Source organism: Rhinoraja longicauda, chromosome 16 (assembly GCF_053455715.1).
Source record: "Rhinoraja longicauda isolate Sanriku21f chromosome 16, sRhiLon1.1, whole genome shotgun sequence".
NCBI classification, from domain to species: Eukaryota; Metazoa; Chordata; class Chondrichthyes; order Rajiformes; family Arhynchobatidae; genus Rhinoraja; species Rhinoraja longicauda.
Window position 1 is genome coordinate 20939480 of NC_135968.1, and position 16282 is coordinate 20955761.

The 16282-nt window shown below is 41.3% G+C and overlaps 1 protein-coding gene across 1 annotated transcript in view; it reads left to right on the forward strand.

Moving 5' to 3' along the window:
* cfap58 (cilia and flagella associated protein 58) overlaps positions 1–16282 on the forward strand; it is a 143915-nt gene that overhangs the window by 51986 nt on the left and 75647 nt on the right. Inside the window, exons 14-15 of the mRNA XM_078412814.1 lie at positions 9207–9318; positions 13011–13115. Of these exons, the coding sequence (XP_078268940.1) occupies positions 9207–9318; positions 13011–13115 (217 nt within the window). The remainder of the gene's footprint in view (positions 1–9206; positions 9319–13010; positions 13116–16282) is intronic.

Sequence of the window (16282 nt, forward strand, 5' to 3'; positions counted from 1 at the left end):
TTGAAAGGCTGGAGCAATTAGGCTTGTATACACTGGAATTTAGAAGGATGAGGGGGGATCTTATTGAAACATATAAGATAATTAGGGGATTGGACACATTAGAGACAGAAAACATGTTCCCAATGTTGGGGGAGTCCAGAACATGGGGCCACAGTTTAAGAATAAGGGGTAGGCCATTTAGAACGGAGATGAGGAAGAACTTTTTCAGTCAGAGAGTGGTGAAGGTGTGGAATTCTCTGCCTCAGAAGGCAGTGGAGGCCAGCTCGTTGGATGCTTTCAAGAGAGAGCTGGATAGAGCTCTTAAGGATAGCGGAGTGAGGGGGTATGGGGAGAAGGCAGGAACGGGGTACTGATTGAGAGTGATCAGCCATGATCGCATTGAATGGCGGTGCTGGCTCGAAGGGCTGAATGGCCTACTCCTGCACCTATTGTCTATTGTCTATTGTCTAATACCACTATAATCAAGTCTAAGCTTGCATTCTCTGTTCATTAGTACTGGCCCCCAGACATGACCACTGGTACCAGGTCATGAGTGCTTAATTATATTTAAAATGAAACGGAGTCACCTTTGATGCTCTTACTAATCAAGATACTATCAATCTCTGCTTTAAAAATACCCACAGATTTGGCCTCCGCAGCTGCCTTTGGCATAATAGTAACTCATTCTGAGTTTGTAAAAGATATGGTGTGCAAGAGACTTGTTCCATGCCTTTTAAATTGGAATTGACTACCTGATTCCTTGTGATGTCAAGACCAAATATTATCTGGATACCCGGATAATGAGAACGTTTTGCTTCATTCCCTGTTAGTTGCAGATAAGGAGTATAGTCATTCTGTGCCTTCATAGGAAGGGGAAATAATTTTACAATACAATACAGCACTCTTAAAATTCTCCTCCACAGACCATGTTAATGGAAAATCTTCTCAAATATGAACAGTGATCGTTATAATTTGAATCAAATGAAATGTATAAAAGCACGACAAGCAAAATTAGAATAAATTGGACTGAATCTTTACAAGCTGTTTAATATTCTCTTGGGGAACTGAACAATTTGTGATAAAATGGAATATCTAAATATCCAGTAGAAATCTCTACTGATGTGTACAGTCAGTGTAAATATTGAACATCATAAGTAAACCCTTTTTTCTCTAAGCCTTCCCTTAATCTGTGAACTGCCTTCTGTTGTATGACGTCTTGTTTCTCAGTACAAGATTGGTTTTTAACTGTTCTCATAACTTTTTTTAATGCAAGTGGACACTCCCTCATATGGACTAAATCAATCAAGACTTACTTTGGTGGGATGCCAATAGGACAAAAATCATCCCGAATGCACTGCAGATGCATAATGGAAATGGTATCTGATGGCAGGGCAATTTTGCAAACTTATTTAACCAGTTCAATTAACCTCACAAGCCTAATGTTCCATGTGAAAACAATCTGGTTAATCAACTTAAATATTGCCATATTTGGCGGCATGGCGGCAGGCTCTTTGAATCATTTTCAAAGATTTATAATAATTTGAAGAATTAAGTTTCATGGAAACAATTGTTAACCTCATTATCCTCTCACTTTTGCTGCCGCTCCCTTTGTGTTTCAGCTTGCAAGCCAGATGGTGGTGTTCTGTATTATTTTAATTTGCACTTTTTTTCTTTTTGAAGATTCCAGCTGTTTATCGTTCTGTGAAAGAATATCCATGTGTGACTAATCATTCTATAACTCGCGTTGCCTTGAACATCACGCAATTTGTATTTGAGCGTTCCTTCATTTGATCTTCTCATGCATTTTTGCATTTAGGCGTTGTAATTTGTACCTTTAGACAGGTGATTATGACCACAACTTCTGCACTGGAAGACTGGGCTGGAGCAACCCAGCGAGTTAGGCAGCATCCCTGAAGGACATGGATAGGCGATATTTTGGGTTGGAACCCTTCTTCAGTGAAAAATAACTCGGCAGTTTAGTCAGCATCTATGCAGACAAAAACAGCTAATATTTCAGGTCTGAACAGTATGAACCAGTAAGTGAGAAGTAGAAAAACGGATTTATTGTATCACGCAGAGAGGATCACCATTTGTATTTTGTAAATTGCTTGATAATATTGTATTTATTTAATTGATTAAAAAATCACAGCAGAAAAAGAATACGGAACTTGGAAATTATAAAGTAAGCATATTAAGGCTTTAATCACTGTCAAATGATGCATCTGACAGCAAGATTAACCTTTATGAGTATGGAATTTCATTCCTTTAGATTTTAATTATCGTTGGAGAGTTATATTAAAATGTGGTTTTAACTTTTTCTTTCTGTCTTGTTCTCTCACTAAATCAGAGTTTTCTTCCTTTCCACTTAATTTGACAAAATGTAGGCAAATCTTTCTAAACAGTTCCTGCAGGTTTTAGTCCCTCAATTGCTAATATATTTTAAATGTGTTGAGGGTTTCTGCATTCATGTACTCTCTTTATGCCAACATTCCCCACCAACTCTTCACTATTCCTAATTCTAATTATATAAAATTATTGACCTCTCTGCTAAGGGAAATAGATTCACCTTTTCTAGGCCTTTAAAATTTTGTACACGTTAGCTAATTCTTTCCTCAGCCCATAAAACTGGAATTTACACGCACTTCAACAATCTGTCCTGGCATCTTCAAAGATTTTGAGACAAGTGGCAAAGCTGCATGTCCTTGTAGCCCCTTTAAATTTGCACTGCGTGTTCTGTATCTTCTCATCTCATTCTTGATAAAATTTTATCACTGCGCTTTCCTCATTGAATATAATTTGTTATACATTTATCCATTGCATCAGCTTATGCCAGTTTGTCTTCCTGACTTTTATTGTACTTCTGAGTGTTTGTATCGCTAACAGATTTGTAGTTCTGTCCATTACTGCCAAGTTCAAGTCATTAATGCATGTCAAAAACAGCAGTAATCCTTGTACTGAATCCTCTGGAAGTCCTCTGTATATACCCCCCTGATTCAAGCAGCAGCAGTTCATCACACCCATCTATTTTCTGTTCTTTAGCCAATTTTTCACTCGTGCTGCTTCTGTTCTCTTTTCTGTAGGCTTCAAATTTACTTACAGGCTTCATATGCAGTCCTATATTATGACCTTTTCCACTATGATCCATTTACACATCGACTGCACTCTTTGATGAACTGAGAGACTGCAGGGTTCAAGTGCACAGTTCTCTGAAAGTAGCAACACGGTAGATAGGGTTTTGAAGAAGACATGTATAATATCCTTGCCTTCATAGGTTAGGACATAAAATATAATAGTTGGGATGGAAGAAGTCACAAAGTGTTGGAGTAATTCACTCCAGGGTAAACAAGCCCAACTTTTCTATCCGAGGCAGCATCTCAAGAGTACATGGACAGGGGACGTTTCGGGACTGGACCATTCTTCAAGAAGACCCCTATTGAAGAAGGTCCCAACACAAATGTCACCTATCCATGTTCTCCTGAGATGCTGCCCGACCCGCTTAATTACTCCAGCACTTTGTGACTTATTTTGTAAACAAACATCTGCAGCTCCTTGTTTCTAATAGTTAGGACAATGTTTTTACAAAATACTGATTGGGGTACACTTGGCGTATTGCGGGAAAACAAAGACACAAAGCGCTGGAATACTTCAGTGGGTCAGGTAACATCAGGTAGTTAATCCATGTCCTCCAGAGATGCTGCCTGACCCACTGAGTTACTCCAGAACTTTGTGAGTTTTTTCGTAAAGCAGCATCTGCAGTTCCTTATTTCGACTTGGAGTATTGAGTACAGTTCTGGTCGCCACACCCACGGGAAAGACATGATTGCTCTGTTGAGAGTGCAGAAGAGATTCCTATGATGTTGCCTGAAAGTGAGGAGCCTAGTTCCAGGGAAAGATTATATAAGAAAATAACTGCAGGTGCTGGTACACAGGCAGCATCTCGGGAGAGAAGGAATGGGTGACGTTTCGGGTCGAGACCCTTCTTCAGTCTGAAGAAGGGTCTCGACCCGAAACGTCACCCATCCCTTCTCTCCTGAGATGCTGCCTGACCTGCTGAGTTACTCCAGCATTTTGTGAATAAATCCAGGGAAAGATTAGACAGGTTGGGCTTGTTTACCCTAGAGTGAAAGAGGCAGAGGGGTGACATGATTGAAGATTATGAGAGGCATCGATAAGGAAGATAATCAATGTCTTTTTCCCATGGTCGGGGTGTCAAAGATAAGATGGTCTAGTTATAAGGTAAGAGGATTAAAATGGATCTAATTTTTTTTTGTAAGCGGGGAATGGGTTGTTCTGGAACATGAGGAGCATAGAATCAGATACAATTAAGACTTTTAAGAGATGGTTGGATGAATACTTAAATAGGCAAGGCATAGAAGAGTCTGGTTTTAATGTAAGCAAATGGGATTAGTGTACCTGAGCAAAATGGTCAGCATAGACGTGGTTGGCCAAAGAACCTATCTCCAAGCTGTATGTCTCTATGACTTCTCATTCTTTGTTTCAGCTCATTAAAAAAACCTCCGTTAAGTCATTATTACCTCTCTAAGATACCTGATTCAAAGTAAATTTGTCTAACGTGGGAACAGGGAACTGCAGATGTTGGTTTACAATAAAAGATGCAAAGTGCTGGAGTAACTCAGCGGGTCCCTTTTCCAGTCTGAAGAAGGGTGCAAACACAAAATGTCACCTACCCATGTTCTCCAGGGATGCTGCCTGACCCGCTGAGTTACTCCAGTACTTTGCATCTTAAATTAATCTAATGTCTAATTGTATCTTGTGTGCATGAGGTTTTACCATGAACTTTTCTGGGGAGTGCATTGAATTAATAAAAAATAGAAGCTCCAGACCAATCTTCTCCTTCACTGTAGATTGTAATCCTTATCCTGCCAAATAATCAGGCAGCAGAAACAGTTGGCATAACAAACGCTGCAGCAAATGCTTGTCGAATTAAAACTACACATTCAGTAATTGGTACAAATCCTGGTCGGGTATTCCAAATCTGTTATTAGCATGTAGTTTCTAAGCAGAAGCCTAGTGTGATGCATCTGTACATCCATATGTCAACGGTACATTCCAAATGAAACAACCAAGGAATTCCAAAAGGATTAACAATGAAATTAAGATTTGTCCAAAATGTACCACAGACTAAATTAATAGAGTGAGAGATGTTGTGCAAAATGAGGATTAACTTGAAATAACAGAAAGCGGAGCTGAACTGCTTAAATGAATAAAGCAGTAGATGTTGGCTATTTAAGAATGTGAATACGATTAAATTCTCAAGTCTTGTAATACCTAAAATAGGTTGGATCACCAGACTTACGTACAGAAAATTGCTGCCATGGCTGCCTGAATATATCTCTGTTTCTGGTCACAGTTCCTTGGGAACTGTTGAACTGCTGCCCTGTTGACGCTCTGCTGCATTGGTTTAGTTTTGAGTTACAGCATGGAAACTCAATTTCACCAAGTCCACACTGGCTATCAATCACCCGTGCACACTGGTTCTATGTTATCCCATTTAAGGGGCAATTTAGAGTGGCCAATTAACCTACAAACCCACAAGTGATGTGGGTGGAAACCAGAGCAACAGGAGGAGACCCACATGTTCACAGGGAGAACGTGCAAACTCCTCGGATAGCACCCAAGGTCAGGATCGAACCCAGGTCTCTGGCTCTGTGAGCCAGCAGCTCCACCAGCTGTACCACTTTGCTGACTCGTGGCAAAGACTGACCCTCCCCACATTGCAGGGACTGAATCTTCCGATCCCCAACTTCAGCTCTGCTTCTTCGACCAAAGATTTTCAGCACACTTGGACCACTGATTGGTAGATCTTCAGATGGAATGAGATCCTGGGAAGGAATGTGGTCTCTGTATCGGATACACATGCATAAGAAAATAACTGCAGATGCTGGTACAAATCGATTTATTCACAAAATGCTGGAGTAACTCAGCAGGTCAGGCAGCATCTCGGGAGAGAAGGAATGGGTGACGTTTCGGGTCGAGACCCTTCTTCAGACTGATGTCGGGGGTGGGACAAAGGAAGGATATAGGTGGAGACAGGAAGATAGAGGGAGATCTGGGAAGGAGGAGGGGAAGGGAGGGACAGAGGAGCTATCTGAAGTTGGAGAAGTCGACGTTCATACCACCGGGCCGCAAACTGCCCAGGCGAAATATGAGGTGCTGCTCCTCCAATTTCCGGCGGGCCTCACTATGGCACTGGAGGAGACCCATGACAGAGAGGTCAGACTAGGAATGGGAGGGGGAGTTAAAGTGCTGGGCCACCGGGAGATCAGTTGCGTTAATGCGGACCGAGCGCAGGTGTTCAGCGAAGCGATCGCTGAGCCTGCGCTTGGTTTCGCCGATATAGATAAGTTGACATCTAGAGCAGCGGATGCAATAGATGAGGTTGGAGGAGGTGCAGGTGAACCTCTGATGCGATGGGTTGGGTGTGTAGAGTGTGGTGCTTGGTGGTGTGTGGAGTGTGTGCTTGGTGGTGTGTAGAGTGTGTGCTTGATGGTGTGTAGAGTGTGGTGCTGGATAGTGAGCGTGGTCGTCATAAAATGAGCATAGAGAATTTGTCCAAATAATTACTTTTAATCATTTTTAATTAGAATTTTTTTTTAATCAGCAAATGGTTCAGATGTTGACTTTCTTTCTCCAAACATTGTCAAAAGTCAGCTGTTGCTGACCCATCTCAGCATCTGAAAGTCATGTGAAGGCTGTGTCCACATGCCAGCAATGCTAGGTGGACAGTTGTGACTGAGTGGATATTGAGAGCTACTTCAAAGTATGATATAAATGTTATTCTCTGTGATTGTTTCCATTTGTAGGTGAGATTCAACAGACCAAGCCACCCTTGGTTTATTATTTTTTGTGTGAAATACTTCACATAAACCTGCATAACCCAGGTTTACTGGAGTTGAATGTGTTTATGAATAAATCCTATTTAATATTTTGCAATATTTTATCTAACTATAATGAAATCGAAAAGTTAAATATTACTGAAATGTATAATGTAAAATGTGGCATTCCTCTGAAAATGCTCTATGATAAAATTCTATCTATACTTGATATATTTTCAGGAAACATTTGGAGCTCATGCTTCTATTGCTGGTTTTTAGTCATGTTCAGTTATGTATAATTTAGATGGGGAAATATTATTTGACATGTCTCTGTCGATTACTAGTTCACCATATTCAAACTAGAATGTTGTCAGCTTCCATATTGAGTAGCAAACATTATTTCAAATAATATTTCTGCAATATCATCCTTTCTAATCTTTCCATTATATCTTGGCTGAGATTTTCAATTATGTTCGTATTGTTATAGATTATTTGAACGCAATTACGTTTTTGTAGCATGCCCTATGCAGTGAATTATTTATAAAGCTCACCCAGCGTATGGCTGCATTCCCCACCTAAAGGATGGGCGCACAACTTGTGGAGTCACAGAGTCATACAGCACAGAAGGTGGCTCTTCTGCCCAACTCTGCCCAAGATGCTCCATCTAAATTAGTCCCATTTGCCTGCATTTGGCCTCTATCCTTCTAAACCTTTCTTATCCCTGGGAGTAACAAAAACAGGCCTATGTATGCTAATTGGGAAGCTCCCATCACCCTTGGTGCCTCTTCAAGGCATAGTATCTCACCACTTCAATCTTAATCGTTCAAATGTATCATGGGGTTACATAATCGGAGATGCGATTATTTTCCGGATCGTATCTCCAGTCGCTCTGCGGCCTTGCTCGGGACTGACTTTGAGCCTCACGTGTGGACTTACCATCGGAGCTGATTCGTTGCCTGGATCGACGCTCTACCTGCGGCCTGTGGACTTCAACATCAAGTAGCTCGCAGTCTCGGGTTGAGACTGAGGTCGGGAAGCTCCAAATGCCGCACGAAGTTCGACCAGCCCCGACCTGGGGTAGATCGCGCGGCGCGGAGGAGCTGAGATTCCCCCCCGATGCAGGAGCTTGATCGCCCCGATGAGGAAGGCCTGCCACTGGCTACGGGAATAAGATTGTCCCATCAACGGAAGGTTAGAGACCCCCGACCGCTGGAGGACAAAGAAGGGAGCGATTGAACTTTTTTTTTCGCCTTCCATCACAGTGAAGAATGCAGAGGAGTCACTGCGGTGGATGTTCATGTTAAAATGTATTTTGTGTGTTCTGTTGCTTTTTATTTGTATGACTGTATGGCAAATGAAATTCCTCATCTGTTGCAAAACATACTTGGCTGATAAGGTCTGATTATGATTATTTGGGAATCACAGGCAAAAACGGGCAAAAACTGCCATCTAATTGGATTGAAGAACAGCAAAAGCAGTTAAATTATGAAGATTGACATAAAATGCTGGGGTGACTTAGCGTGTCAGGCAGCATCTCTGGTGAAAAGGAATAGGTGATGTTTCGGGTCAAGACCCCTCACCAGTCTGATGAAGGGTCTCGACACGAAAAGTCACCTATTCCTTTTCTCCAGAGATTCTGTCTGACCCATTGAGTTACTCCAGCATTTTGTGTCTTATTTTCGAAACAGCATCTGCATTTCCTTCCTACACGTTTAAATCATGAAGTGGCTACCATTATTACTGTTTTAAAATAGCCACCAAATTATATGCACACCCAGTTCCACTGGAAAAACATGGTCAGTGTTTCATTTTGGTATGCACAGTTAAGTTTTGGATGCCAGTCTGCACACTGATGTAATATTGTTTTGAGTCTTTCAGTTACTGATAACACTTGACGTAAATTCTCAAATGTGACATTGCAATTCTGGACTTAATCCTAGATTATATGCTTAAAGGTTTGACTGCAGGTGCTTCTGATGTACAAGAAAAAAGGAAGCCAAGCTGATATCTAGTTAAATAGCATAGCAATGTGCAACCAACATCGTTTTCAGTAGTCAACATTTCCTGTTAAACTTCAGAAAAATATGCTTTATTTCTTTTGAATAAATAACAAATGACATATCATTCCAATTATCAATTTTTTGATTACAGTAGAAAATCTACCCCCATAAAATTGCATTTAGATGGATTTGACAGCAAGCTGATAAAAACAAGAGAAACATGTCTCAAGAAGAGTCCTGACCCAAAACATCATCTTTCCATGATCTCCGGAGATGCTTCCTGACCTCCCGAGTTACTCCAGCACATTGTGTCTTTTTTTTGTAAACCAGCATTTGCAGTTCCTTGTGTTAAAAAGCAAAGAAGTTGATGTTGTTTGTATTTGTTGTGCAGACGAGAGGTCTACCATGTGCAGAAAGAACTTCTAAAGGAACGAACGCGGTGCAGGGCGCTGGAGGAGGAATTGGAAAATCCAATGAATGTTCACAGGTGGCGAAAACTTGAGGTGATTAAAATTTTGGCTTCATTAATGCTTTGTACTCTTTTCCAATTAATTTAATTCCAATTAAAGAATTACTTTCCAGTTAAAGAAAGTAATTCTCTTTTATTTTGGTGCGTTGACTAAAACGTTTGTATCAGATATTCAATTGTGCAATGGTGTTTTCTTTCAGCAGCGTGCAATTGTAAATCAATCTTCTCTGGAGTGAAATTGTATAACTACCATATCAGAGTAATTTTGCCTCACTCAGAAAGTCAACCAGCTATTTCTGGACCAGAGTCGCCTTGTGACCATGACATGATTTCTGTGCCAAGAACCCATGTCATTATATTATTCCCTATGCAATCCTCCATTGGCAACTTTGGACGGGAACTTGTTTTGCATTCTCCAAGAGGTACCCTTCACTGGACACTCTAGTTGTACGGTGCTGTACCTGCTGCAGTTGTAAATCACCTAGCTTCCTCTTTGGACTTTCTTTGCCACACTGATCCAATCCCCTCTACTAATTTATTTTTGCCGATTCCAATTTTTCTTCCTGAACCCAATGTCGTCAACCCAAAACTGGGGCGGCACTGTGGCGCACCTGCTAGAGTTGCCGCCTCACGGTGTCAGAGTCCCAGGTTTGAGTCAAACCTTGGGTGTGGAATTTATGGATTCTCCCTGTGACCACGTGGGTTTTCAATGGGTGCTCCTGTTTCATCCCACATCCAAAACATATGCAGGATTATATTTTAATGGCCTCTGTAAATTACCCCAAATGGATGAGAAAGTGGGATAAGTCAAAAATGTGTTTAGATGTAGGTCACTTGACCCCCCAGTGCTGCTCCACCATTCAGTAAGATTAAGGTTGATCTGATTTTAACCTTGGTTCCACGTTCCATCTATCCATGGTAACACGCACACACTTGCTTATCAAGAATTAGGGTGGCATGCTGGCGTAGCTGTAGAGCAACTGCCTTACAGTGCCAGAGACCCAGGTTCGATCCTGATTATGGGCACTTTTCTGTACGGAGTTTGTACCTTCTCCCCGTGACCTGCTTGGGTTTTCTCAGAAATCTTTGGTTACCTCTCACACCCCAAAGACATACAGGTTTGTATGTTAATTGGCTTGGTATAAATGTTAAAAATTGTCCCTAGTGTGTGCAGGGTAATGTTAATGTGTGCGGGGATCGCTGGCCACTGTGGACTCGGTTGGCCAAAGGGCCTGTTTCCGTATTGTATCTCTAAACTAAACTAAACTAAACTAAATGAAATAATCTTCTATCTCTGCCTTCCACCAGTCTTGGAAGCCAAAGTCTCGCGACCCTCTCAGAGAAAAAGGTTTTACGTTTTCTCTTCCATAAATGGGCAGCCCCTTGTTTTTATACAGTGATTCATCATTCTAAATTCTCTCACAAGAGGAGACATCCTGCCCATCCGGTCAAGACTCCTCAGACTCTTACATGTTTTAATCAATTCACTTTTCACTCTTCTAAACTTCAGTGAATTCAAGCTTGCCTAATCTTTCCTCGCCTGTTCCAATCACTGATTTAGTAAATCTTCTCTGAAATATTTTCCAATGCATTAATGTCCTTCCTTAAATAAGATCAATATGTATGTTCATGGTATTTGAGATTATTGGGAAGTTTCCTCTACATCTGGATGGGATACGGTTGGAACACTCTTTGAAAACTGCAGCTGAAATGTTCTTTATTGTTCTGATTGAATTTTCATGCTAGGTCTTTGAAACTTACTTCCACGTACAGCTTTCTCCCATGTACCTGGAAAACCTGAAAGCTATGCAAGGAATGATTATGATCTGGGGCTGAGTCAGTACACTAACTTGAGAAACTGATCCTGCTACTACACCTTTATCACTTATTCTCGGAAAAGCGTTAGCCAAATTAGAAGCACCAATGGAAATTAACAACTTTCTTCAAAAACCATCAAAACAGTTCTGTGCTGATTTTTAAATAGTATATATTATGCTCAGCCTGTTTCAATTTGTGGGTCTTCCATATTCACAGCTTTAATTGTATTGGATCTGAGGTAGATAGAAAGGGAAGGCTGCTTGGGATCAGGTGCTCCCAGCCATGGTGTGTTTGCCTGCCTGTTGGAATGGCTGTCTGCAAACTGGGCATCCGAGAAACATCGGATCAGTGTTCCAACAGTGTACACAATGGCTGTCTGGCAAATCACACTCTTGGGTAACCTTCAGCCTCGCATTGATCAGCAACCAAAGCACGAGTTTGCCATGTATGAGGTCCAACACAAAGCAGAGATATTTCCAACTTCACAGGTCCTTCCATGTATTAGGAACGCCTGACTTATGGACAAGCTGAACATATGACCAAGCATTGGGGAGGCCAGTGGGACAGATGGGAATGGGTTTTCTGGCTGCTGTGGGGCAATGCGCATAATCTGCCGTGTGGGTACAGGGCATTTCCGCATGCCTTCTCTCACCCCCTCTTCAGGCTGCACCTATGTGTGCTGGATGGAGCTGAGCAGAGCTGGGAGCACTGAGCGGACCCACTCGCTCACTCAGTGAGTCAATGAGGCTAGCTGGCGGCCGCTCTTCCCGCGTTCACTAGCTCTCCCGCCACTGCTGTCTCTGTCATCCTCTCCCAGGCACTGTTTCCGTTCATTTCCAACTTATGTACTTTGGGTAACCCACCGTTCTCAGGAATGGAACTTTGTCATATCCTGGAGGTTGCCTGTATATTAGAATTGTTTTCATTGGAAACGTCAGAATGCTTTAGCACCCAAAGAGGTCTTAGAGTCGGAGAATTATACACCACCAACACAGGCTCATCATCCCAATTCATCCATTCCAGCCAAGATGCCTAACTAAGCTAGTCCTGTTTGCCTGAGTTTAGCTCACATATCTTCAACGCTTTTTATTCATGTAACAGTCCAAATGTCTTTAAAATTGTACTTGCCGCTACCACTTCCAAAGGAAACTCGTTCCATATACCCAAGATCCATCTTCCCTATATGCCATTGACCTATCTGATCATTGAGATAAGCCAAATGTCCTCCCTTTATGGCCGAAGGAAATATGAGAAGAATGAAACTATGGCAACGTGTGTGTGTGTGATGCTGGGGATTGCAGTTGAGGTCCTCAAATTCATGGAGCAGATGTTAAAATTTTTTCTGCCCATCTTGTTGGATGGAACTGTGCACGGAAGAATAGTTCAGGAAAGATCCAATGCTTAAAGGACCTGGGGTGATTGGTTTCAATTTAAATTCGTAAAAGACAGTACATATGGCACAGTTTGAAGTGTACAATCCTTGGGAGAGGGATTACAAGTATTGTTTTCAGTTTAGTTTAGAGATACAGCATGGAAACAGGCCCTTCAGCCCATCGAGTCCACACCGACCAGTGATCCCCATACACCAGTTCCAACCGACACACTCGAGACAGAAGCCAATTAATCTAAAATCCTGCATGTCTTTGGAATGTGGGAAGAAACCGGAGCACCCGGAGATAACCCACGTGATCACAGGGAGAATGTGGAAACTCCAGACAGCACCCATAGTCAAGATCGAACCTGGGTCTCTGACGCTGTAAGGCAGCAACTCTACCCCTGCGTCTCCGTGCCGCCCCTAATCCCAAATTATAACAAAAATATCTTTGAATAACTTCTAAATATACACTGACAGTTGGATAATCCTTAATAGCAGTTGCATCATAAATTTTATGGACTGATTTGTTGCAGGCAAGTGATCCAAGCAGATACGAACTGATTCTGAAGGTTCAAACACTTCAGAAGCGTCTGATCGCAAAGACTGAGGATGTGGTGGAGAAGGAGCTGCTTTTACAGGTGCACATTAATTGAATGACTTGAAGTACACTTTGAAAGGCTGAAATGATTTGTTTGTTGCTGATTTAAACAAGGGGGAATTGAAGGTTTGATGTGTTACATTAGCAATCCAATCTTTTCATGTATTCGGTTTAATCTGTGCAGAAGTGCAAAACGTGCCAAACACTGAATGGAACAGGTAGAAATAAGGAACTGCAGATGCTGGTTTACCAAGGAAAGACAGAAAATGCTGGAGTAACTCAGTGGGGTCTGGCAGCATCGCTGGAGAACATGGATAAGTTGAGAGTGAAAGTCTGAAGAAGGGTGCTGACCCGAAACGTCACCATGTTCACCACTTATCCATGTTCTCCAGGGATGCTGCCTGACCTACTGAGTTACTCCAGCATTTTCTGTCTTTCCTTACTGAATGGAACTTAGCTGGTTTGAAAATGTCTAGTTTAACTTTGCGTACTCTTTCCAGTGGATAACTATTATTCCCTTAAAAAAAAGATAAAGCCAGTTAAATTACTTTTTTTTCACCTCTGGGACGGGACTTTGCAGAGTCGAGTCTATACCTAAGCAAATCTTTTCAATCTCTTGCTTGGGTGGATTTCTTCAAATAATGATCTAAACAGTGGGCAAAGGCCTACAAGAAAAAATACTAAATATTACTTCCTGCAAATGTGGCCATTTTACACTGAAGTACGACAATATTTGTCAAAATGGGAAGTTTAAAACCATTCATCTATTGCAGGGAAAACAAATTTTGGATTTTTGCTTTGTTGTGCTAGAATTCTTACCTTGAGATTTGTACTTGTGTTGCTGTCAGTGCATTCCTCAAATAGAAATGTCTTGTTTTTTAATGCTAACATTGGTCACCTTGACGTGCAAAATTCAAAGAGGAAAGTGAAACTTATTATCTGAACGTATTCAATTAACTACTCATAAAACTTTTCTGCCATGGTTTTCTATCGATCAGAGCACAAATGCAATTTTGTTTGAGGACTGCACAGCTTTTATATTTCACAAGCCATTGGATGTTTAATCAAACATGACATCCGAGTTGCCGTCCCCCGGTTTTAAACTCAACAAATGGACAAAAAAACTTTTTTAAATCCCATGCTGCTTTGGTGGTGATTATTGATTTTTTATTCCACAATTCAATGAAGTACACTGAAATTTGATGGAAAGCACAAAGTGCTGGAGGAACTCGTTGAGTCGGGCAGCATCTATGGAGAGAGTGGAGAGATGATGTTTTGGGTCCCTTCCTGAGGGTCCCTTCCTGAGTTTACAGAAGGTTCTCAACCCAAAATATCAACTGTCTGAAAATTCTGAAGAAGGGTCGGTCGCAACGTCAAAATATTGTCTGTCCATTCCCTCCACAAATGCTGCCTGAGCCACTGAGTTCCTCCAACACTTTGCTTTTTGGTCAGAATCCAGCATCCGAAGTTCCTTCTATCTCTAGGAAATTTGATGTGCCGAGCACGATCCATTCTCTCTTTTCCTCTCCATTACTCTGGGAAGTCGCTTCCTTTGGGAGCAATATTTTTGCATCCAATGAAAATACACGAAAAGATGGAAATGCACAACCGGACTAATTAATGGGAGAGCAGAAATGTTGACCATACCGTTTAAAATCCGTGACAATTTTCCAGTATTGTTCTTATTTGTCAAATTTGCAAAATCTGATTTTAAAGATACAGTTTTGATTTGTGAGTCCATTTCACACCTAGACTGATTTTTAAGATCTGTAAGATATTAGGTCGGAAATCCAACCAAAATCCATCCCATTTAACTTGAGGAAATTAGGACAAAATTAAAGTTTCCGTGTTCTTTTTTAATTTTAAAGTATTAAGTGAGGCAGACTTGGTCTTTATCAGATATGTTACAGAGTTTAAAAAAAAATTGTTATTGAATGTGGGGCTTCCTCTCACCTGGTAAACAAGCAACAATGCCCTCCCTTGACTCAGTCTGAAGAAGGGTCTCGACCCGAAACCTCACCTATTCCTTTTCCAGAGATGCTGCCTAACCCGCTAAATTACTTCAGCTTTTTGTCTCTATCTTCAGTGTAAACCAGCATTTGCAGTTCCTTCCTGCACATAAGCAATAATAATTTTTTTGCTTTAATTTCTGCCCAATTACTAAGAAGGGTCTTGACCCGAAACATCACCCATTCCTTCTCTCCAGAGATGCTGCCTGAGTTAGAAAATAGAAAATAGGTGCAGGAGGAGGCCATTTGGCCCTTCGAGCCAGCACTCCAGCTTTTTGTGTCTACTTTCTATTCAACTCTTGTAACTTTGTTGGCTGTTGTGTACTGCCTTGGTGAGGTCTGCTGTATGACTTCACCTGGTTGTATGCAAAACAAAGCATTGCACTGTACTTGGGTACATGTGACAATAAAGTATCATTGAATACAGGAGCCTTACGATGCTTCGACTTACGATATTTTGACTTTGCGATGGTGCAAACGGCAGCGAAACGTAGCGAGCCGCAGCTTGCTTCTGGCCAGGTGATCATGTGTATTCAATGCATTTCGTCTTACGATATTTTCGGTTTCCGATGGGTTTCTCGGAACGTATCCCCATCGTAAATTGAGGAGCACCTGTATCTGCACTGCTCCTTCATCTAGTGAGCCATGGCCAGGAGATGGCAGTAGACAACCAATGTTAGATTGCACTTTGCCAATGCCACAAGACGAGTCATTAAAAAGACATTTGTCTTTTGATTATTGAAGGGTAAATTGCTGATCAATGTTAACTTTTCTTCATCTAGGAATTAGGATTTATAGCAACTGGATTGTTTAAGGTAAAACAAGTTTGCCAACCCTTATATCACGAGGATCCTCCAAATTTTGCTCGTGCAAGAGCAGATTTGCAGTGACAAATTATTTGCGACAGGTGTAAATAGGAAATTTATTTTGGAAATTAAGTGAGAACAAGTTGAAATCACTACTCAAGGGCCACATAACTAGGACTAGAAAGCCACTTAGCAACAGTTAAGGATTAAATTATTCAATCGAACTTTTTGTAAACTAGTCATGTCTCGATTGATGATCTTATGGAACTCCTCATATTTAGAACCTGGAGCATAATTGCAGCTTTCCGGTTCAAATTGTGCCACTCTTGAAATTTGACAGCTCTTTCAAGTGAGGTACACTGGCCAAGCCACTAATGCCTAGCTGCAGAGGA